Source organism: Ambystoma mexicanum, chromosome 6p (genome assembly GCF_040938575.1).
Source record: "Ambystoma mexicanum isolate Mex_15411 chromosome 6p, UKY_AmexF1_1, whole genome shotgun sequence".
Taxonomy (NCBI): Eukaryota; Metazoa; Chordata; class Amphibia; order Caudata; family Ambystomatidae; genus Ambystoma; species Ambystoma mexicanum.
Window position 1 is genome coordinate 250,254,727 of NC_090935.1, and position 24,594 is coordinate 250,279,320.

At 46.2% G+C, this 24,594-nt stretch overlaps 1 protein-coding gene across 1 annotated transcript in view; it reads right to left on the minus strand.

Annotated features, from left to right (window-relative positions):
- Positions 1–2,473: 2,473 nt before the first annotated feature.
- ACAA2 (acetyl-CoA acyltransferase 2) overlaps positions 2,474–24,594 on the minus strand; it is a 417,950-nt gene continuing 395,829 nt past the window's right edge. Inside the window, exon 10 of the mRNA XM_069626958.1 lies at positions 2,474–3,015. Within this exon, the coding sequence (XP_069483059.1) occupies positions 2,931–3,015 (85 nt within the window). The 3' untranslated portion in view covers positions 2,474–2,930. The remainder of the gene's footprint in view (positions 3,016–24,594) is intronic.

Genomic DNA, 24,594 nt, shown 5'->3' on the forward strand with positions numbered 1-24,594 from the left:
CTACAATAGAGTGCTGGAGGGGTTACTTAGTATCCCTGTGTCTAGAAACGCATGTAGCAGTCTAATGCTACCCTTTCCTCTTGAAATGGCTGGTGGCAGTGATTTTACAATGAACTACCATGATGTTTTCAGACCGCGAACACCGGTAATGCAAAAACTTGGTAGCCAGGTTTTTCAAGATGGCGTCTGAGCCCCCTTTCATTAAACAGGACCCGGTCGTCTTTTTTTAACTGTTTCGTTTTGGAAAGTTTCTTCTAGAGTTTGTCCCTTTTGCGCCAAACCACGTTTAGTCTCTTTGTTCCTACGCCTTTGTCGGGGGTGGGCAGGAAGTGAGAAGGTGCACGAAACTCCCTGTGCTTAGTCTCCTAGAAGACCCAAATGCACTCTGGCGTGATTGGCTGGCTGACTGTCCAGCAAGTAGAGCCACCCTGCTGGGTGAGTGACAGCTAGGCTGGAATGAATGGGAGAGAACTGAATAAAAGGCGAGTCTCTTGGCTTGGAAGGCAGAGTCGACCACTGGAACAAAAGAACTGAAGATGAGCTTGAAGAACACGACTGCTGCAGCTCCTGGACCGTTGGTTTGCCCGGTGAAGCCCTGCTGCAGGTCCGAAAGTTCATCTCGTCAGAGAAGCCCCCGCAAGGACAACTTTTTCCTTTGAGTTGGTGGGACCAATCAACTCATAAGCAACCTGGATACCATTCTCAGAGCTGGTTGTATTTTCCTCAGAGTGCTGCAGCAAACCAAATAACCAGGGGGAAGGACACTAGTATGTGTGCTTGTCTACAGTTACCGTAATTGAAGATTTGCCAGCTTTTTGACCAGTCCCAGTCCCAGTGCAGGAGTCCTGACGTCCTTCCTCTTGTCTCCACGACTGAGGCTCAGGAGCAGCGAGATCTGTAGGAACTGCCAGGAACAGAAGTCCTCAGCTGCATCTTTTTCTTCTTTATAAGGTACTGTGAAAACCCGATCGAAAGAACTTGCCTCTCACTGAGAAAGTGAGTGAAACTTTTGCAACTTGCAGGCCTGATCAGCTTGTGACCCAACATATGATTCTTCTTTTCGCAAACTACGTCTGAGAACTTTTACAGAGACTTTACCGTTTTACTTACCAGAACCGTTTTATCCTATCCAAGACTTTAGCCCATTGACTTTGGCCTAACCTATTGAATTTTATTAACTCTTCTGGTGAACTCACAGTATCAGCACTGTCTAAGAATGCCTGTGAACTTTCTTTGGGATGTTCTAACAACCTATGCCTTTTTGCTCCTCCTTCAAAGTGTTCTGAATGCCATTTTGCTGTTCCTTCAAAGAAGTTTAAAGGCCTAAGAAACTTGTAGGTTAGTACTGAAGTATATTTGTGTATAATATTTAGTTGCCTCCTTCTAGTAAATGTTTTATAACTGACCGTGAAATAAATTGTTTTTACAAGAAATCTGGAGTATAAGTTTATTTGAATACTTGCGATTGTAGACCTCTGTGTAACATCATTACAGCTCACATTCCCTCTTGAGATAAGCCTGGCTGCTCAGCAACGCAACCAAAACTGTGTAGTATAGACTTATACCAAAGGTTGGTTTTGCTTACACCTGTTGTCCTAGTTGTGTGTAGTGGTCCCAAAAGGTACTGCATACAAACTGTGCCAAACACATATATATACTGCAATTTATTTGTACCGATTGCACAGCCCCCTCACCCTCCTAAAATAAGTCTGGCTGCTCTGTCTACGCACCATATACTGAGGTGGTGCGGCCTTATACTAAGAGTGGAGTCTTGTACTGTCTCAGTTGAATGGTTTTACCATGCCCTTAGTTGGACTTCAGATAAACTGTCCTAACATGAAGTGCCTGATGTGTATGGCTATTGTGTGGAATTGTGTTTTGCAAGTGTTATTCTGCACATATAGTAGTTAGTCATTGTGTGCATCATTGTGTAAACCACCTTGTATTTAGGAAACGGATGAAGACACTCCTCTTCAGATAAGATCTCTAACGCTAGTGGCTGTCAGGTCTTCCATGCCAACTGTTTTGCGTCTCTTTATGCCTGCTTTCTTCTCTTCTATGTTGTAATGTTCAAGCGCCCTGATGCCCTCGGGCTACCGGCGCTTTATAAAAATATATACATACATACATACATACATACAAAAAAGCATGTATGATTACTACAAGGCTGTTAATATACAAGCATAAATATATATTGATACATTTCTTTTTCATCAAAAGTTAATATCTCGAGTTGGGCTGGACTGTTTGATGGTGTGAATTGTGTCACATGAACTAGTTCTAGATAAGGGCCAAGTGTGTGCCCAAAATCCCAGGGTAGCATGCAGCAATATACGAGGAGCAATACACACAGACTAGACGTGCGTCTACTATACATTTCAGAGGATTAAAAGGGCAAGAAGAGGTCAAGCAGAATCGAGAACACTACATCCACAACTGCTCAGGTAGCACAAAAATACAAGAACAGCAGGTATAAAAGTCATTTTTTTAACATACATTAAAAGTTTAATTACAATGGCAAGATCACTACCCTAAAACTGGCTACATCAATGTGAATGTTGTGCTAATATATTACAGAATCACATTAAAATAGAAGAGTGGTATAGATTATACATCCTGCAGTGCTTTTTTTTTTACATGAATTTATTTCTTGGGACCCATTATTGATTTTCAGAAAGGAATGGCCGAAGACAGCAGGTTTTTTTTAACCTAGACTACACAGGAAGGAAGAAAAGCATATTTTAGGTGATGGAGGGAATTGAAAAGGCACTCTGGTTTTACTCTTGCTTCATCGGGTCAATAAAGCTCAGTTAGCAAAGTCATTTAATATCCCAATACATTCATTGCCACCAATCCTTAGAAGATGCAAAGTTCCTCATCGACCATAAATGCTTTGTTTCGAAGGCACACTTCAAAGGGTTGTCCTGCTTTTAGGCCGTGGCTTCAATGATAACTGCAATTCCTTGGCCGCCTCCGATGCAAGCTGATCCCACTGCATATTTTCCTCCACGACGCCTAAAAAATAAGCAATAATGAAAGTTACTCACAATCGCTTTACTGATTTCGTTACAACGGAGAATAAGCTACTAAATATTTTTTTGCCGATCAGAACTACATTGGAGTCTGAAAATTGCAATGAATGATTTCATGCGCAGTGTGCTTTTCATGTTTCAGCAGTCATTGCATAGTGCTTTCTCACCTTAACAGTTGGAAAATGTTGCTAGGCTTTTACAGTTGTGATTTCTGACCCTCTTGACAGTGGCTTGTCATATACAAAACGCAACAAACTAAATGTTGATTTCCCCATACAAAACGTAATGAATGTTACATACACTGAAATTGTACAAGGCAATGCGGATACAGTTGCAAGATGTAAATGATACATGTGTGTAGATAATTCCCTGCATGTTTTGGTTTAATACAAAAAAGTAGACTAACTGCACTTGTTCTTTCAGTTTACTGAGAAGGATGCCACGTTTTCTTCTCTGAACAACTGAGTTTGCAACATACAAAGCAAGTTATTTTTCTACTAGTTTCAAGAGATTTTGCAAATTATGTTAGAAACCTTAATGTACTGCTCATGATAGTTTCCCCCATAAATAGGTATTTTTGATTTGCTGTCTTAGCCAGTTGTTAGACCACAATGTGCTGGAAGAACAGTTTGACAAGAGTCCTATTCGTTTGGCATTGCAGTTCAGCCAAAATCTCAATGAGAGATTCTCCTTGACCTGTGCTCCCCCAGGATGTTTAAAGTTTTTGGTAATTGTATGAATCTGATGGGACTCCACTGGAGGCGCGTTCCACTTTGTTTCTAGGAAATGGCGATTCCTGCACCCAGAGTCTAGTATGTGCCCGTGAAAGCTACATTTATGTAAGTGGGCAAAGTTATGCTTAATCACTGGCAGCAGGCCTTCTGCATAGGGCAATAATCATGCATGGAAAGAAGTAGGTTTCTTACCTGTAACTCCATTTCTCCAGCATTGATATCTTGCATGAACTCATATGCTATGAACATTCCCTGTCGTCAAGCTAGCAATCTTTGGTCAACTTTTTACAATAGTAAATAAAGAAAAATAGGTTTCTATTTTGTAGCCCATTGCCCTCCTTTTGGGCACGTTCAGTCCCTGCCAATAGGATGTCGAGTAAGTAGATCATCCCCTGCAGCCTTCCTTCAGATTCTACCTAGCACATGCTGGATTCTGATGTATCCGGGGGAGGCTTTTCACTGTAGGGATGGCCGGGGAGCGCATGTGAATCTATGGAAGATACCAATGCTGGAGAAATGGGAGTTACAGGTAAGAAACATACCCCTTCTCCAGCATTGGATCTTTCATGGATTCACATGCTATGAACAAATTTCAAAGCAGTACAATTTTCAATGGAGGCAGATAACACGAAAAGCCTACCTTACTGAAACGGACGTTGCAGGACTGCTCTTCCCATCTTTGCATCAGCTGCTGCTACTGGAGGCAGTCATGCCTAGTAAATGTATGCCGAAACGTTTGCGGAACAGCCCAGAAGGCTGCCTGACAAATGTCTTTCAGGGGCAACCCCGACTACATTGCCGCAGAGGTCGCAGTGGCTCTTGTGGAGTGTGCCTGCGCAGGTCCAGTTAATGGTTTGTTTGCTTTTGCATCGCAAAAAGAGATGGTAGGATATTCACCTTGCGATTCCTTGCTTAGATATCACCTTTGCTTTGTGTGGAAGCCCGTAAGAGAAATAGCTGAACGGAATTCCTTGAGGGCCTAGTACTGTGGAGATGGTATTTTAGCGCTCTTTTAACATCCAAGAAGCGTAGCGAAATTTCTGCCAGTGTCGTTGCCCCGTGGTTGAAAACTGGCAACATAATAGATGCATGCTTATGGAATTCAGATGGTACTTTTGGAATGAAATTTGGGTTAGTTGTAAGGACCACCTTGTTCTTCTAGAAGCATAAGTACGGTTCGGTTATTGTAAGAGCTTGCAACCGTGAGAACCTCTTTGTCAGTGTAATGGCTATAAGGAATGTGACTTTCCATGAGAGAAATTTTTAAGTGAGTAGTGACCAATGGTTCGAATGGTGCTATCATGAGACCCGTGACCACCACATTGAAACTCCATTGCGGCAGAAATTTCATTGTAGGGAAACGATCTTAACAATCCTTGCAGGAAATGTTTTACTAGTCGATCACTCAAAAGGATTTTTTTCCTTCTTTCGTGGTGTACATGGAGATGGCCCACCAGGTGCACTTTAATTGGGGCTATATATATCCGGTGGTTGTGCACACCAGCCACAGAACCTTTTCCACTTGCTCTCAAATGAGGAATTGTTGGACAGAGCCTGTGCTGCCTTTAGAATGTCTGCACACTCTACTATGAAAATCGTATCTAACAAACATGTGAGACAGATGTTAATGGCAGCCAAATAAAAGAATCTGATACTTCGCAAATAGGTGAAAATTTACATCTCACCAGATTCTTTGAGAGAAAAGATGGATTTTAGAAAGAGGTTCAAATCGATGTGTCCAGTGGTTCAAAAATGGAATTTGAGATCTAGTCTTTTGGACCCGCAGGATGTTAGTAATGAAAGTTATATGCAAATATGGACACATCTCTATCGCATTCTATAGTGGATCATACGTGGAGTGTAAATGCCATGTGTATATGCGCAAGACAATGCAGAGTAGCACACGTTCAAATCCCGGATCTGCGCTTAGAAACCTCTTCAGTTTTAAGCGAGTTATAAAAAAACAATTATAATATAATATATACCCAACAGAAGAAAGGAACATACGAACTATAGGACACCAGCAGTCAGAGGGAAACGTATCTGATAATGGAAAAACTATCAATGGTGGGGATGCAGATAGACATAGGGACACTTTTTGCATGGGAGGCAAGGCATTTATTAAAAGGGCATTATGGAAAAAAGCAGATGACAAGAGTACAGCCAGTTAAAATTTAAGAGGAAGGGAGAAATGTGAAACTAATACATTAAAAATAGCATGGATGTTAATTTATCAGCTATCAGAAATGCAAAGTTTGAATTGGCCTACTTTTTTACTAGGAAATCAAAATATGCCTTATTCATACTATGAGCCACCCATTATGAGCAGGGGGAGAATGCAAGTAAATTACTAGCATCAGATTTAAAGAGCTGTGAACAAGAAGCAACCATTGCAGCGATAAGGCGAGAGTCAAACAATATACTTATGAACCCCACACATGTAGCTGGAGAATTTAAAGAGTTTTATAAATAGTTATGTACATCTGCATGTAGGTCAAATACTTAAGGAATAATTTCTTCACAAATTATGACTACCATCGCTACTTGCATCCGAGAAAGTGTTTGAGAGGCCCCATAACAGAGGTGGTAGTGTAAAAGGCCATAGAAGAATTGAAATTAGGAAAATCGCCGGGAGAGGATGGCTTCTCATGGGAAGTTCATAAAATAGACGCTCCAAAATTATTTTTTGACTAAGTATTTTAATAAAGTGATTTCTAGAAGCAAATTACAAACAGTTTAATAGGATATTGATAACAATACAGTTGTACTTACAATAAGCTGCAATTACTTTAGGTGTGGTAGCTACTGACCTATTCATTTAATAAATGTTGGTATGAAAATATTGGCAAATATCTTCGGCAATAGACTCTGTAAAGGCTAGCTAAGAAACAAGTTACTTACCTGCAACTCCTGTTCTCCAGCATTGGTATCCATCATGGATTCACATGCTTATTGAATATTCCCCTAGGAATGCTCGGGAATGTGATGTGTGAGGGTTGCATGTGAATCCATAAAAGATACCAAAGCTGCAGAACAGGAGTTACAGGTAAGTAACTTGTTCCTTCCCCAGCCATGGATCTTTCACGGATTCACATGCTCATTGAATACGATTATACAGCAGGACATATACACAACAAATGGGCGAAGGAACACTCACATTATGCGAACAGGTTGTGAAGCACTGCTTGCCTGCCTCAGTCCTCCTCCCTGGAATCCCCATCGACGCAATAGAACCTTGTGATGGTATGGACAGACCTCCATGTGGTAGCCCTGCAGATGTCTCTCAGTGGGACACAAGACAGGAAGGCTGAGGTCGATGCCACGGCTCTGGTTGGGTGTGCTCTTGGTCTTCCTGGAAGGGGCCTGTTGGCCAGCTGATGGCAGTGTTAAATGCAGGTCGATAGCCATCTTGAAATGGAAGATTTTGACAGGGCTTTGTCGTTAGCCAATGGTCCAAAGACAACAGATGCACTGACTGGCAGAATTCACTTGTGGGAGCCACATAAAACTTGAGGGCTCGTGTGACATTGAGAAAATACAAGGACCATTCTCCCAGAGCAGGCGAGACAAAAAACACAGGCACTATAAGTGGTTCATTCAGGTGAAATGCTGAAGGTACCTTTAGCACGAACAAAGGGTTTCTCTGGAGTACCACTTTGGACTTGTGAAAAGTTAGATATGGGAAATTGCGGGATAATGCTTGCAGCTCCCCCACTCATTTGGCAGAAGTGATGGATACCAGAAATGCTGTTTTCCGGGAGAAGAATTTCAACAGAGCACAGTGGACAGGCTCAAACCAAGGGCCAATTAGTTTAGAGAGGAACAATGCTTAGTTCCCAAGCTGAGGTCTGTATAGCGGACCACGTACGGAATAGTCCTATGAGGACCTCCTTAATGAGCCTTTGTGACCAGAGAGAGGGGGTATGCCTGCCAAATGTACCTTAATGGACGAGTGCGCCCAACCTGCTTTAACCAAGGATAGGAGGTATGGCAAGACCTGCGCAGGTCAGATGTGGAACGGGTTCAGCTGCTGAGAATCACACCATGTTGTGAACAGTTTCCATTTATGCTTGTAACATGACTGCGTAGAGGATCCCATAGTGCTGGCCAGAATTTGTTTGCATTCAGGAGGCAAGGGGATGTTTCCGAATTGTAGGGCTTCAGGAGCCAAGCTGTCAAACTGAGGGATGCTGGATCGTGGAGAGCAGGTTGGGAAGAGGAGGCAGTTTGATGTATGGGCAACGGAGGTGAAGCAGGTCGAGTACCACATTTGGCATTGCAATCCTGGGGCCACCAGGATCATTTTGCAGCAGTTCTGCTGTTTGGGAGTATTTAGAACTTAAAGTGTTAGCGGAATAGGTGGGACGGCATAGAGGAACAGTCTCTCCCATGGGAATGAGAAGGTGTCCTCTAGCGTCTCTCCTTGGGGATAGCGACTGGCAAACTGTGTACACTTTCTGTTGGTCACTGTGGTGAATAAGTCAACCTCTGAACGCCCCCACTGAGAGAAGAGTAGGAGAACTTGTTGTTGGTGAAGCTCCCAGGCGTGGCAGGACCGGAGCTACCTGCTGAGAGAGTCTGCAACAGTATTGTGGATCCAGTGCTTCGGTGGACAAGACCGGGAAACAGGTATTCCCCTGCTGAGGGATATAAAACACGGTGGTCGTGTTGTGTTGTCCGTGAAGATGCAAACCACCTTGTTCTGAAGCTGTGATTTAAAGGACTTTGGGCCCAGAACACTATTTGCAACTCTAGGATGTTGATGTGAAGCTCTTCGTCTTTGAGTTGACATAGCCCTCTGGTGTGGCACTGTCCTGTATAGGCTTCCTACCCTTCCATGGAGGCATCTGTGGTAACGGTAGCCTGGTGTATCGGAAGGCGGAAAGGAACACCCTGTGTGAGATTGGGGCATTGACTCCACCATTGGAGAGCTTTGCAGAAGGATGGTGCAAGAAGAAGCTTCTCTTCCCAAGATCCTGATACTCATTTCCAACGTGAGCACCAGAGATCCGGTAGGACAGCTTCTATTGCCCCTTTTTAGGAGGGCCCGAACATCTTGCAGGAGGAAGAACTGGTGTTGCTGCTTCTTTGGTATGGGAGGGATAGAGGGACATTTCCCCACAAACTCCAGGGTATGACGAATGACGTTTAGCACCCATTTGTCAATGGTTTTCCACTATGTGAAAAAACGGGATAACTGCACCCCTACTGGGGTGGTGAAGTGAAGGGCGGGTGATATTGCTAGTCAGGCTTGTTTTGGGACTTGGGCCCTGTAAGAAACTCTGCATCAACACCGATTTCCTCTGTATGACTTGGGCTTTCCATTGTATGCCTCCTGTGAGCCGGTGCCTGATGTTTGCAGTAGATATGAGGATATATTCTCCTGAAGTCCTTTAAAATTTTGCTTTCCCTTTCCCCTGAACAAAAAGACTGGCAGCATTGTTGGAACGTGTAGTGTGTGCCTACGGCACAGGCAGTGTCCGTGTCGGCTTTGGTTGCCTGCAAGATCTCATCAACCTTCATCCCAAACAGGTCTACCCCATCAAAAGGCATATCGACCGCCTTTGATTGAACTTTAGGTTGGAAGTTGGTGGCGTTCAACCATCCTTGGCATCGCCACACAACACTGTTTCCCATCTGCCAAAAAAACAATGTCAGCTATGTCCAGCGCCATAGTGATGGCATGGTCTAATGCAGCCTCCCCCTCATACAATAGTGCGAGAGCTTCATCATGTTTATGATCGGGAAGGAATTCTAGGATGGGTCCCATCTTGTACCAAAACTCGCGATCATAATGCAAGAGAATCGTCAAGGAGTTTGCTACTTTGAAGGTAGTCGCGGCAGAGGATGTAACTCTTCCCAAAGGCGTCAAGCTATTTTGCCTTCCTTGTCCGGAGGGGAACATACAGGGGGAGGAGGAAGGGTTGGCGGAACGTTTCTGTGCTGCTGCAGGGACGACAGAATCTGGGCAAGGTTGAGTGCACAAGCATTTTAGCACTGAATATAGTACCTTATACTTCTTCTCCAGGGGACGTTTTTTTAGGGGTGCCAAGAAGAAGACCATCTTCCCAGATATCATTTAACATTGGGATGGACTTCCTGGTGATTCACGCCTTTGATAGAAAAAACCTTTTATCTGCTCCTCTGGTACGAGATCGAACAGTTTAGCGGTTTCTCTTGAAGGGAACTCCGGAGGTCGCTCCAGAGGTCGCCCTTAAGGAGGTGATAATGGAGATTGGAGAATGCCAGAGTTTTCAAGGTGGACAATATATCCAGAGATAAGTATCTGGGAGTGGGAGCAGTGTCCATTGGTACCGGTGTGCTGGGTGGTGCAGGAGGAGGATGTTGAGTAGGAGTTTGTGGAAGAAGACTTTGTTTTGGAGGGGCTTGAGGATGCATTCTTGGAAGAGGGGGTAGACCCTTCTAGTACATCCTCATGATCAGAAAAAAGAACCTCCAGAGGCTCAGCATTCAAGTCCTCTTCTTATTGAAGCAGCTGCTAAGATGGGGCCGTAGATGGACAGGAGGTCTTGGGCGGTACAGAGGATCAAGTGAAAATAGTGTCTGAGCTCGCATAGGTCTTGGTAGAAAAGCCAAAGCAGATTTATTTTATTTATAGCGCGTCTATACAGAAGTGTTTCAAGATGGAACCTCCCTGTCGATGCTCACTTCTCTTGGGAACTTGGATACCAAGGGTCTATGGTCTGGCATAACAGTCGGCGCAGACAATGGTTTGGGTGGTAACAGAGTCAAGTTGCAGAAATGGTCGACACAGTAGAGATGGTTTTGCTCGTCGATTTATCCTTGGACAAAGTGGTTGACGGGGTCGATGACGAGGTAGCAACAGAAAGCAGTTGTCGACGAGACGGTCGTGGACATAGAAGACTTTGGTCGAGTACGGGTTGTCGACGAAGTAGTCATGGATAAGCTCTTTGGGTGACTATGGGTCATTGATGGGGTAGTCGTGGATATAGTCGAGCATCGCTTCTCAAAAGAATGTTTAGACGAAGAAGGTTCAGGAGCTGTAAATGTCATCGTAGGTGTAGATGGGATCATCGGCGGGGTCGCTGACGAGGTGGTCGACAGTGAAGGAGCTCGAGCGTGACCCATATCCCTTTTTTGCTCTCTTCACCTTGGAATATTCATTGTGGGACCTCGATCTCTTCGAAGAGGGAGTGCGATCTAGGGGTCTGCTGTGCCTGATACAAGCATAACTGCGGAATGAAGCAGAGTCAGAGGCCCCGGCACCTCGTACAGCCATGTCACTAGCCTGCAATGTCGTTTTTTTGTGGGAATTGGCAGATGGAGCAGCCGTTTACATCGTGGTCAGGATATAGACAGTACAGACACTTCTCATGGAGATCCTCAATGTAGACATACTTGAGATTGCATTAGGAACATCCCTTAAGAAGGATTATCTTCCTTGTGTCTGCGATGCTGTCGACTAACGGCAAACAGGCCTTAGAAGGGGCTGGAACTCCGTCAGTAGGAACCAAGACCTAAAACTTCCCGTCTGCGGTATCCATTGCCAGTGAAGTAATGTGGCACTTAACCCTAAGCAATTGAAGAAGGAAGATATTAAAAATAGAACAAAAATCTCTTTTCAAGAGAAAAATTGAGGACTTCAAACACTTTGACGTGAGGTAAAGAAATCTGGAGATGGCCACCAGGGGTGGAGCCAGGGAGGACCCGTCTCATTGACTTGGGCAGTATGACCCAAAGTAGCACTGATTTCTTTATTTATGTATTTATTTCAGCGCACAAAACCCAGAGCTAGTTACAGAATGTGCATAGTACATAAAAGAAATGGAAGAGTGCTCATAATGATTACGGAAAGAATCAGTGAGTGTGTACTAACTTGCGAAGCCACTATTGTGGAGCAGGGGGTTCCAATGAAAGTATGGGTACAAGTAAGTAAGATGCAACATAATAAAGATGCACAGGTTGGGAAAGCCTCACCTCATGGTATGGGGGCTACATCAAATGCACAGGTACAAGTAGGTAAGATGCGACATAATAAATATGCACAGGTTGGGAAACCCTCACTTTATTGTACGGGATTACATCAAATGCACAGGTACAAGTAGGTAAAATGCAACATAATAAAGATGCTCAGGTTGGGAAAGCCTCACCTCATGGTAAGGGGGCTACATGAAGTGCGCAGGTACAATTTGACAAGTTGGGTATGGTAATTAGCAGCGGGCAGCAGAGTCAAATCAGGTATAATTGGCCTAACTAAGTAGCAATCCAGTAGCATTAGAAGGGAATAGTTTCTTACCTTTAACTCCATGTCTCCAGCATTGGTATCTTTCATGGATTTGCATGCTTAGAATATTCCCAGTCGTCGGACTGGGAGCCCTTGGTATATTTATAAAAATGTCGACACTTCTGTGTCCTATCTACGTCTTTTTGCCCGCTTACGCCTGCCCCAATAGGACGTAGCGGTATAAATAGCCCTGCCCCCGCGGCTCCCTTCAGATTTTAACCCCCAAAGCAGTATGGGGTATATGCACATATATATATGGGATACATTACTCACCGTAATCGTATTTCTGATGCTTGTATCTGCTTAGTACATGCTGTGCATAGGTCGACATTTAGTGGAAGCTGCGGAGTATTACAGTTTGTTTTTCGAAACTCGAAAATGGGCGTCGACATAGGGTGTGCCAGTAATACTATCCCTAGTGTGACGTCCACTGTACCCATGATCCCTCACGCGTGTAGGACCCTCAGATTGTATTTTTTCTGACATGAGGTAGCATGAGGAGTATCGCGAGTACAGATAATCCAAGCAGATAGAAAGAAAGGTAAGACTACAAGCATCCATGCGCCTTCTCTCAGAGGGGAGGAAGGGTGGGTCGCATGTGAATCTAAGCAGATACAAGCATCAGAAATACGATTACGGTGAGTAATGTATCCCTTCTGAGGCTTGTGGAATCTGCTTAGGGTCATGAGCAAATAAATGTCTTAGAACCGCTTTTCCCACTTGGGTACCTGTCTTGGAATGGGCGTCAATGCAGTAGTGCTGAGTAAAAGTGTGAATAGAGCTCCAAGTAGCTGCATTACTCAAGGGGTACATTTGCAATGAAAGCCAGAGTGGCCCTAATACCTCTTGTAGAGTGGGCTCTTGGCGTGAAAGGCAGAGTTTTTTCAGAAAGGGAGTAACACAGCTGGATAAAGTTAATAATCCACTTAGAGATGGCACCTTTAGAGACGCGATCCCCCTCTCTGCCTGTAGCTACGCAGACAAACAGTTGGTCTATTTTTCCCTTAGCGGTCTGGTCTTGTTTACATAGTAGAGGACCGCCCTACGCACATCTAGGGTGTGTAGTTTCACCTCAACCGAGCTCTGTGGGTCTTGGAAGAAAGCCGGAAGCTCGATGGACTGGTTCACGTGGAATTTAGAAATAAACTTAGGAGAGAACCTAGGGTGTGTGCGTAAAACCAGTTTATCTTTATGAACTGTAAAGAAAGGATCTTGCACTGACAGAGCCTGAATTTCAATGACCCTTCTTATAGATGTAATAGCTACTAAGAAGGCCGTTTTATAAGTCAGGTGTTTGAGACTGCTTTTATGCATGAGCTCGAAAGGGGGGGCCATGAGCTTAGATAGCACCACATTAAGGTCCCATCCTGGTGGTGGTTTTGAAATAGGATGGTGAAGTCTCTTTACTCCTTCCATGAAGGCTTTAACTACTGGTACTTTCCACCACAACACCTTGTAATGGGAGGTGGTGTATGCTGACAGAGCTCCCAGGTGTACCTTTAGTGAGTTAAAAACCAGTCCTGCATCCAGTAGGTGGAGCATATATGTCACAATTGTTGAAGGAGTGCAATCAACCGGGTTGACTTGCTTATATTGGCACCAGATAACAAATCTTTTCCATTTGTCAAAGTAGCAGTACCTCGTGTTTGGCTTCCCAGATTCTTTTAGGATGTCCATAAATCTCTGTGGTAAATTGAGATGTCCAAACTACGACCTCAGGAGCCATGCTGCCAGGTTCAATGAGTAGGGTTGAGGATGCACCTTGTGCCCTGGGTGCTGGGACAGTAGGTTGTACCAGCCTGGGAGTCTGATGGGTTCGCACACTGCTAGTCTGCGTAGGTGTGGGAACCACGGTTGTCTGGCCCACATGGGAGCAACTAGGACGAGCGTCATCGATTCTCTGTTCATTTTGTTGACCACCTTCCTGATGAGGGGAGTTGGTGGAAAAGCGTACGCAAACATCCCTGACCAGTTCATCCACAGGGCATTCCCCTGGGAGTCTGGTTGGGGGAACCTGGATGCAAATCCTGGGCATTGTCTGTTTTCGCTTGTGGCGAATAGGTCTATAGTGGGGGAACCCCACTGAGAGAAGATATCTTCTGCGATTTCTCTGTGTAGACACCTTTCGTGTTCCTCTGGAAGGGAGTCTCTGCTCAAAGCATCCGCCAGAGAATGGAGATCCCCCTGGAACATGTTGAGATGACAGGAAGATGTTCCGTCTGAGTGCCCATATCCAAATTTCCTGGGCAAGCTTGAACAGATTTGGCGAACGAGTCCCCCCTTGCTTGTTCAGGTAAAACATGGCTGTAGTGCTGTCCGTCCGGATCTGCACTGACAGATTCTGCAGGTAGGGCTCGAACGCTTGAAGCGCTCTGAATACCGCCAGAAGCTCTAGTAGGTTGATATGATTCCTGGCCACTGAGTGAGACCAGAAACCCTGAGCTGTGTGGTGGAGATGGTGCGCTCCGCACCCTGTCAGGCATTCATTGGTTGTGACTACTGCCTGTATCTCGGGATCGTAAAAGGGTTTCCCCTTGGACAGATTTTCTCTTGTCCACCAGTGAAGGCTTTGTACGAGTGTTGGCGAAACGACCACTAGATCATCCCACTGACCACTTGCCTGAGACCACTGTTTCGCCAACCATTCCTGCATGGGAGGCATGTGCAGGCGCGCGTGGGGGACCAGGTAAATACATGACGCCATCATGCCCAGCAAACACATTGCTTTGCGTACCGTTATCTGGCGACCGGGCTGATAATGCGGAATTTGCAGTAGTATATTGCGAATTCTTTCCTCGGATGGAAAGGTCAAGCCCTCTTGAGTGTCTAGGATAGCTCCTAGGAACTGTTTGGAGGTGCTTGGCACCAGACTTGACTTCTTCTCGTTTATTGAAAAGCACAATTCGAAGAGAAGGTCGATCGTCCTTTGAATGTTTGTTCTGCAAATTACTGGGGTCTCCCCCGTGATGAGCCAGTCATCCAGGTAAGGGTCCACCGGGATTGCCTCCCTGCGTAGGTGTGCTGCTGCCACCGCCAGTACCTTGGGGAATACCCTTGGGGCCGAAGCTATCCCGAAGGGCAGTACCTTGAACTGGTAGTGCCGACTCTCCACCTTGAAGCGCAAGTACCTTCTGTGCGCTGGGAACATGGAAATAAGAAAATAGGCATCTTTCATGTCCAATGTTGCCATGTACTCCCCCTTTTTTTTTAGGAGAATTACCTCTTGGAGAGTAGTCATGCAAAATTTGTGGGGCTTAACATACTTGTTTCCAGGCCGTAAGTCCAATACTGGGCGCATTGTCAATTGTTTTTTTTTTTGGTACAAGGAGGTAAGTTGAATAAATACCCTTGTTTACCTGGTGTCCCGGGACGAGTTCCATTGCCTCCTTTGCTAGCAGATTGACGATCTCCTCGAGGAGGATCTTCTGGTGGTCCACAGAATGTATTTTTTGTCGTGGAGGATGGTTTCGGGGACGCTCTAACAGTTCTATGCAGTACCCTGCGGATACTGTGGACAGCATCCATCTGTCTGATGTGATCCCTTCCCAAGCTTGGGTGAAGTTGGAAATGCGTCCCCCTACTGGGGTTGCGTGAGAAGGGACCCTGAACGGAGCGTCACTGTTTTGGTGGAGGCGTGCCGCCGCCTCTACTGGGGCTGCCTCTACCTTTACCACGTCCTCTTTTATTACCCCTGCCATAACCCTGGGTGGACTGCTGGTTGTTATTGTTCCATGGTGTACCCTGCCCCTGGGAATAGTTAGATCCTCTCTGGGAATTTTGTCCGCGTGGGCGACAAAAATTGCCATTCCCTCTCCAATAAGGGGGTTTATTGGTTAGTTGGCCTAGGGATTTGAGTGTCTCATACTCGTCCTTGGCGTTTTTCAGCGCGTCCTCGTCTGCCTTTCCAAACAATAGATCCACCGGTTTATCTATCAATGATGCTTGGGTTTCGGCTTTGAACCCAGACTGTCGCAACCAAGCATGCCTTTTGATAACAGTACCTTCTGCTATCAATATGCCGGTGTTATCCGCGGCATCAAAGGTTGCTTTTAATATGCAATCGGACACGGCTCTCCCTTCTGCCGAAACTCGTGCCAACTGGCTTTTTAAGGGTTCTGGGGCGGAATCTATGAGTGCCGCGACTTCTACCCACTGGTGGCAGTTGTAACTCGCCAGCAGGTTGGTGGCGTTGGCAATCCTTGCCTGGTAGGCGGAAGTGGAGGCTACTTTCCTGCCCAAGCCATAAATCTTCTTGCTCTCCTTGTCGGGAGGAGCTTCGGATGATGACAAGGGTGTTCCCGCCCTCTTACAGGCGTTTGTAACTACCAGGGAGTCCGGTTTCAGATGCCCTCTTGTGTACAGTGGGGCTGTTTGGGCTGCCCTGAAAAGCTTCTCAACTCTGGGGTTTACCGCCCTAGTGAGATTGGGATTAACAAGGGGAGGGTCTATCCTTCTTTGTATTGACTTAAGGATAGGGATGGCCTGGGCAACAGGTCTCCTTTCTCCCACTAACTCCTCGGCAAAGTCCCTCTCTTCCTGAGCACCCTGGGTGTCAATCAGGAAGTGTTCTGCCGCTCTGGACAGAACTTCATTTAAGAGAGGCTGGTTGTCGACAGGGGATTCTGTAACCGGGGGTTCTTTATCTACCGGGGAATCTACCCTGTAGGTCTCTGGGTCGTCCTCCTCCTCCTCCTCTTGGTCCTCATCATCCCCATAGTAGTCCGTCCCAGTTTGTTCTTCCAACATGCCCAATTCTGGATCCTCACAAAAGGATGGATCTCCCGGATATTGAGAATAGGGTTGCATATAGAAGGGGTCTGAAGTAGGAGCTTCAACCCTGGAGTTTTTACTTGGGGGTATAGGATCCTTAGACCCTGAGGGTGTTGACCCGTCCGAGGTATAAGAGAGAAAGTGTGCAGGGTTTTTGGCGTAGAAATCTGCCAATGATGACATCCTTGACATGACTCTGTCTATGTCATCACTCGACCATTCTCTTGAACTGGGAATGACTCTTCCCTGGGGGACTTTCCCTGTTTTATCTTGACCAGACCTACTGGTTTGAGCAGGGGTCTTTGGGGTAACAGAAGACTGAGACTTGTCTGTCTGTTTATGTGGAGTAGAAGGTTTCTGAGACTGCTTCCTGAGTTGTTTTCCCCCTCCCCGTGGGTGGAAGAGTGTTTTCCCTGCCTTTTTGGCCCCTTCAGAGCCTTTCGACGCCTGGCGCCGAGGTTCGGGGGTAGTGTCCCTATCTCTAGAGTGTGGAGGTTGGGACTCTGATGCAGCTGCTACGCGGTCTGCTGACACCGACTCCTGGTGTGCGGCCTGGGGATAGAGGTCGGTTTCGTCTTCTGACGATCGAACCTCCGTTACCTTAGGGAGCGAGGCACTTTTGGCAACAGTGGATGGTTGCCTGGAGTCATGCGGCGATCTTGATCGCGAACGCCCAGAGGACACCGATTCGGTGGACCGTTCTCCGTGTGCCTCTTTCCGAGAACTCGACGTGCGTGTCGAGTCTCGGTTGGACTTATGTTTGGTGGAAGTGGTGTGGGTAGCGCTTTTGTCGCCAGGTGTCTTCCCCATAGCCGCCCTGCCCGACGACCTTCCGAGGTCGGGGACTTGCGCTTGGCTGTCTCTCGATGCCACGTTGCCCTCGCACTCCGAAAGCACGGTGTCGCTGCCATCGCTGAAGGCGCCCTCCACTGCCATGGCCTCTTGACACCTGGCGTGGGGGGCCCAACGCTTGATCGAACGGTCCTTTAGTGTTTTCGGTTTGAACCTACTACACGCTCTGCATTTCACCTCGGGGTGGTCCCTCGGCAAGCAGAGATTGCACGTGGCGTGTCTGTCAACCCAAGGGTACTTGCGGTTGCACTAAGGGCAGAATTGGAAAGGGGTACCCTCCATACGCCCCTTGTGGCAGCGGGCTAATAAGTGTAGGAATATATATAATGTACTTATATAACAAAGAGTGAAGAGTATATCCACCCCCCACTCTTCCTACTTGCAGGGCCGAGGCCAGAGGCCTTCCGAGGCCCAAATCCGCTGTGCAGCTGTCGACGGTCGATTCCTTCTCCGGGCCGGGGTCGAGTGTGGAAGTTCGGTGACTCGACATTGGGGTGGAGAAATGGGGAAATATAACAATATTTTACAAAAGTATGGCTAAGGCCAGGGAACTCTGCAAAATGCTGCCGACCAGTATGGCAGAAAAAAACAATCTGAGGGTCCTACACGCGTGAGGGATCATGGGTACAGTGGACGTCACACTAGGGATAGTATTACTGGCACTCCCTGGGTCGACGCCCATTTTCGAGTTTCGAAAAACAAACTGTAATACTCCGCAGCTTCCACTAGATGTCGGCCTATGCACAGCATGTGATCTAAGCAGATTCCACAAGCCTCAGAAATATATATATATATATAGTTTGCATGCAGGGGAGGCCGGCGGACGCATGTGAATCCATGAAAGATCCCAATGCTGGAGAAATGGAGCTACAGGTAAGAAATGATTCCCTTCTCCAGCATTGGATCTTCCTTGGATTCACACCTTAGAATAGATTGTATAGCAGTACCCCTAATTTGGAGGTGTGAAATGCAAACCAATATCATCATAGCCCCACCTGCATTTAGCCATGGAAAAGAAAAACTTTCAGTCATGGTACATTAACAGTAAAAGCAATTAAGATACATTGATAGAAGGAAAACACCCCTCTATGGAGCTTACCTTACTGAACCTAGGTGTCGTAGGACTGCTTGTCCCATCTGCATATCCTCTGAATGTTGCTGCTCGAGGCACTAATGCCGGGTAAATGTATGCAGCACCAACCAGGATGCCGCTTGACAGATATCCCCAGTGGTATTCCGGACCACAATGCTGCCGATGATGAAGTGGATCTCGTTGAATGGGCCTTTGGGCGCTTTTCCAGCGGCTTCCCTGCTTTCGAGTGGCAAAAAGCAATTGTCGACGATACCCAGCGGGCAAGTCCTTGATTTGAGATCGCTTTTCCCTTTGCCGAAATAGTTGTCTTGTACCTCTAAAGTCTGGAGTACGATTGAGGTAAAACTTTAGAGATCTTTTTACATCCAATGTATGGAGAGCTTTCTCCACGAAAGACGAGGGTGTTGCGAAGAATGTCGGCAGTACAATAGAAGAATGTTTGTGGAATATAGTTGGAACTTTTGGTATAAAATGAGGGTTGGTTGCCAATACCACTTTGTCTTTGAAAAACCTCAAGCATGTCGGATCGATAACTAACGCCTGTAGTTTCGAAAGTCGTCTTGCCGAAGTAATAGCCACCAAAAAGGCCAATTTCCACGATAAGAATTTCAAAGATGACGACAACATAGGTTTGAAAGGCGCCTTCATTAGTCCCGCCAGTACCAGGTTGAGACTCCAGTTCAGAGGAAACATTTTGGTTGGAGGAAATGTTCGAAACAAGCCTTTTAGGAAATGTTTAACTAATCGATCACCAGAGGTGTTGCTAGCTCTGGAAAGGATTGGGGGCTAGGCTAATGTTGGGACTGTCGGGACTCGGGGCTAGCTAGTCTTTTGGTTGTATCCCCTGAGCTTCTATCCGGGGCTACAGCCAAAAGACCCGGGGCTATAGCCCCCTTAGCCACCCCCTAGCAACGCCTCTGTCGATCACTAAACTTTTACGAGTGAATCTCGAAATGGCCGCCAGGTGAACATTTATCGAAGAAAAAGATAAACCCCTTTCTGCTAAGTGCAGCAAGTATGGAAGAAGCTGCTCTGCCGCGATATTCAGGGGTTCTAATCCTGGTTGATCCTTGCACCACATGCAGAATCTCCTCCACTTACATACATTCGAAGTATTCGTGGACGGAGCCCACGCTGCTTGTAAAATTCGACGACAGTCTGATGAAATGGTCAGCGCCCCAAATTCGGAGAAGTCAGGAGCCAAGCTGTCAGGCTGAGGCCGTCTGGGTCGTGATGCCAAACTGCTCCCTTGTCCCGAGATAGAAGGTTCTGAATCTTCTGGAACCTCACTGGTTGCGTTAGCGACAGCTGGAGTAGGTTGGAAAACCACGACTGCCTCGCCCAGTAAGGAGCCACTAGGATCACACGACATGGGTATTTGTGAATCCATTGTAGAGTCCTTCGGATGAGTGGAAACAGAGAAAACACATACACAAACTTGCCCGTCCATGGGAAGGAGAATGCTTCCCCCAGTGAGTCGGGTTGTGGCCATCTGCTCGCGTACTGTGTGCACTTCTTGTTCACTCTCGTCGCAAAGAGATCTAGGGAAGGATGGCCCCATTTTCTGAAAACTTTCGTCAGTTGCTGGTCGTTCAACTCCCATTCGTGCAGTTGATTCATATACCTGCTGAGAGAATCCGCCTGTACATTTTTTACTCATGGCAGGTGGTAATCCAATATGCTTATCTTCTGTTCGAGAGCACAATGCCATATTTCCTTAGCTTCGGTCGAGAGAGTTCTGGAACGAGTACCTCCCTGCTTCCTCAGGTAGAACATTGTCATTGTATTGTCCGTCAATATTATTACGACCGATCCCTTTATGCTTTGCAAAAATGATTTCAGGGCCCAATGTACCGCCCTCAACTCCAGTACGTTGATATGAAGGGTCGACTCTTCCGGTGATCACTGACCTTGCACTTGCAGGGACTCCAGATGGGCTCCCCATCCAGTCAGAGATGCATCCGTCACCACGGTCTTCTGAAAATCTGGTTCCTGCAGGGACATCCCTCTCGTTAGATTGTCTTAGAGCTGCCACCACCAAAGCTCTTGCAGAAGCGTGTTGCTGATATTCAATTTTTCTGACCACAAACCCCGACGTTGGGACCATTGGTCTGCCAGAAATTCTTGTATTGGTCTCATGAAGAGATGACAATTGTTTACTAATGGGATGCACGATGCCATGGCCCCTAACAGTGACATGTATTTTCTTACCGACACACTGGTGTTGGTTTTCCACTTGTGCCCGAGTTTGTGAACTCTTTCCAAGGATGGTTTTACCAATCCTGACCGTGTCTGGAACTCCGCACCCAAAAACACCAAGTTCCTTGAGGGAGTTAAGGAGGACTTCTCGAAGTTGATCGCAAAGCCTAACCACTGCAGAAGTCGCATGGTGGCTTTTAGACTTGCTTGTGCTATTATCGCAGACGACCCCCTTACCAACCAATCGTCCAGATAAGGGTAAACGTGATGACCTTTTCTTCTTAGTCAAGCTGCTACTGGAGCCAAGCACTATGTGAACGTCCTGGGAGATGACTTTAGTCCGAATGGGAGTACTTTGAACTGATAGTGGGTTCGTCCGACTACGAACCTTAGAAATCTTCTGTGTCGTCGAAGCATTGTTATATGAAAGTATGCATCTTGCAGGTCTAACGATGTCAGAAAATCCCCCGGCTGTATAGATCGGATAACCTCCTGAAGCGTAAGCATTTTGAACTTCAGACTTTTCAGTGTCTTGTTGAGATCTCGGAGATCTAGAATGGGTCGCCACTTGCCGTTGGGTTTTTTGACAACAAAGTAACAGGAGTAAACTCCCTGACCTATCTCGGCCACTGGGACCAACTCTATAGCCCCTTTTTGCAGCATAAGCACCACTTATTGTTGTAATATTTGAAGATAGGGTTGCGCCGAAAACACAGGTGGAATGTGCAGTGGCACGTTTTTGAACTGCAAAGACTGGCCTAGTTTCACTGTGTCTAACACCCAACGGTCCGATGTTATTTTCTCCCACTCGTCGACGCGGCGAGACACTCTGCCTCCCAGGACGTCCTGAAGCTCGTCACTGTTAGGTCTTCGACTGCTTGTCTTTCGTGGATGAATAACCTCCTCTTCTTCTAGAGGCCTGATAGTCTTGGCCTCTTCTAGTCACTTGGGCAGCTCGCCTATAGTCTTGAGAGGAGTACGATGGCCTGCTGAAATCCCGGTCCCTGGATGACACAAATCGGGAATTTCCTGATGCTCCTCTGAAGGGGCCGAAAAGATTGAAAACTTCCGCCGCTCTGTAGGGACCAAGATAGCGTGCTGTATCCGAGTCTTCTTTCATGCCTTTTAAGGCCTCGTCCACCTTCTCCCCAAACAATTGCTTCCCTTCATACGGCATATCGAGCAATTTGTACTGGTTCTCTGGCCTAAAGTTTGTACACTTAAGCCAGGCTTGCCTTCTGAAAACCATTCGTTGTTTGTTTGAAACCTGATTCTGCCAGGTCTACAGCGATGTTAATCGAGTGGTTTGACGCCTCTTCCCCCTCACGCACCAGCAACATAGCAGATTTTCTGTGCTCCTCCGGCAGATGTTCAAGGATGGGGGCTAAACAGTGCCACATTTCTCTGTCGTATCTCGACATTATAGCCAATGAGTTAGCTGCAATCACTGTCGTCGCTCTTACCAACAACACATTCTAGCCAAAGGCATCCTGCCTCCTGGCCTCGTTGTCTGGAGAGGTTTGTGCATTTATGCTGTGACCTCGCCTTTCTTGCAGCAGCTGCCGATACCACCGATTCCGGGGAGGGCTGCGAAGACAAACATTTTGGAGTAGACTCCAGAGCTTTAAACTTCTTTTCCAGCCTGCCTTTAATCGCAGGCTCCGAAAACGGATGGCGCATGGTTTATAACCCTTCTTGCCAGACGTGGTCTAGAATGGGGACCTAAAATACAGACTTCCTCCTCTTTCCCACATGATCAAACACAAAGCAGTCTGTCTTTTCCTCCTCCGGGGCCAGGCCAAACTCAATACATGCTTTACCCATCATTGCGTGGAAGGAACCGATGTCATCCGGCGGTGATGGTTGCGCCAAAATGACATAGATAGGACACAGAAGTGTCAACATTTTTTCCTATAGAAAACGTCTTTATAAATATACAGAGGGTTCCCAGTCCGACGACGGGGAATATTCTAAGCATGCGAATCCATGAAAGATCCAATGCTGGAGAAAAATAGGCATTGCTAGAAGGGTGATGCGGCTCAAAGTCAGCAATCTGGTAGTAAGGCATGGCAGAATATAAGGGCAGTAGGAGGCACTTAGTTGACAATTCAGTGCTGCGGCTCAGGCACTTTGCATGGCAAATTATAAGTGCTGATTGCGATGTGCGGCCATGAGGAACCGGGGAAGGGGGGGATGAGTCAGACGCCATGGCGAGGTAGCCTGGTGCAAGGTTGTTAGGAGACTGGTCTGTGGAGGTAGGAACAGGAGTAGGTAGCAAATAACTCACGGAGAGTGGCATGGCCTACCATTACAAAGTGGAGCTTAACCAGAAAGCAATGGATATCATTGATAGCCGGATGCGACTCTTTCCTTGACACAGTGTTGATGAGCGTACTGTTGAAGTGATCAGAGGTATTCGGGAGGGGCTTGGAGACCAGAGTGTGTTGGAGACCAGCGTGCTGATTGAATACATCCCACATTGTGGCTACTTCATTTGTCACTGAAAACATGTTAGACAGAATCGAGGGGGTACTCATTTGGGATGGGGAGGACTTTGCATAAAAAGTAGTGCTTTTATAACATTCAAACGGACAGAGTGAATGCCGCAGGTTGCATATAAGGTTATTCTGACACAAAAAGGTGGAGCAGACAAGGATGTCAACTGTCTCCATTACTTTTTACACTTCCATTAGAGCCATTGGCGATTGATATTCGTCAGAATGAAAATAATGCTGGTTTTACCCTACCAACAGAGCAATTAAAGATGTTTTTGTATGCAAATGATATGATGCTGGCTCTCACTAATCCCGCTAGATTCATGTGAACTTCTATATGTGGTGCATTCTTTTTCTGGTTTCTCAGGATATAAAATCAATTGATATGAAAGTGAAGAACTTCCCGCAATTTCTTGCATGCAAAATATAGATATTAAAAAACTCAATTTGAATGGGTACTGACTAAGCTGAAGTATTTAGGGACATTTCTTAAAAAAGGATATAAAAGAGGATAGGCATGAGATAATATCAAGTGTCTTTGGACCTCACTCCAAACCGCACTATCAAAATGGGAAACGCAGTGAATGGAAACACTGAGCAAATTTCCTCTTCAGAGAGTTACGAGACAGTCTTGCCGGCTCCCGCCCCTATTGTTCCGGTTAGCCATGGAACCCCCAGTGGAGAAGTTCAGAACAGACCGATTATTCACAGGAATTAAATGGATCCGGGGAGTGGAGCACTGAATATCATTATATGCGGATATGACATGACATGATAGTTTATTTATGTAGCGTCTATACATAATGTGTTTCAAAGCACTTCAAGGCAAAGGAAAATACAATGACATTCTCACAGGCCATGAACAGTAAGGATGTAAAATTAACTATCATACTCATGCTGATGACATTTCAAATAGTGCAAGAGCTAAGAAATAGAAAGGAAGGGAGGCGGAGAGTCAGAAAGAAATGGAAACAGACAGGCGACTACCGTAGTAGGCCTGACGACATTTCTGGTAGAGCCGGAGAAAACCAAAAGGTGAGGGAGAGAGGTGCAGAAAGGGAGGAGAGGAACAAAACAAGTGACTATTGTACTAGGGCTGACATTTCTGATAGTGCTGGAGGGAGGGTGGGGGGAAACAAGTAAGGGGAGGGGG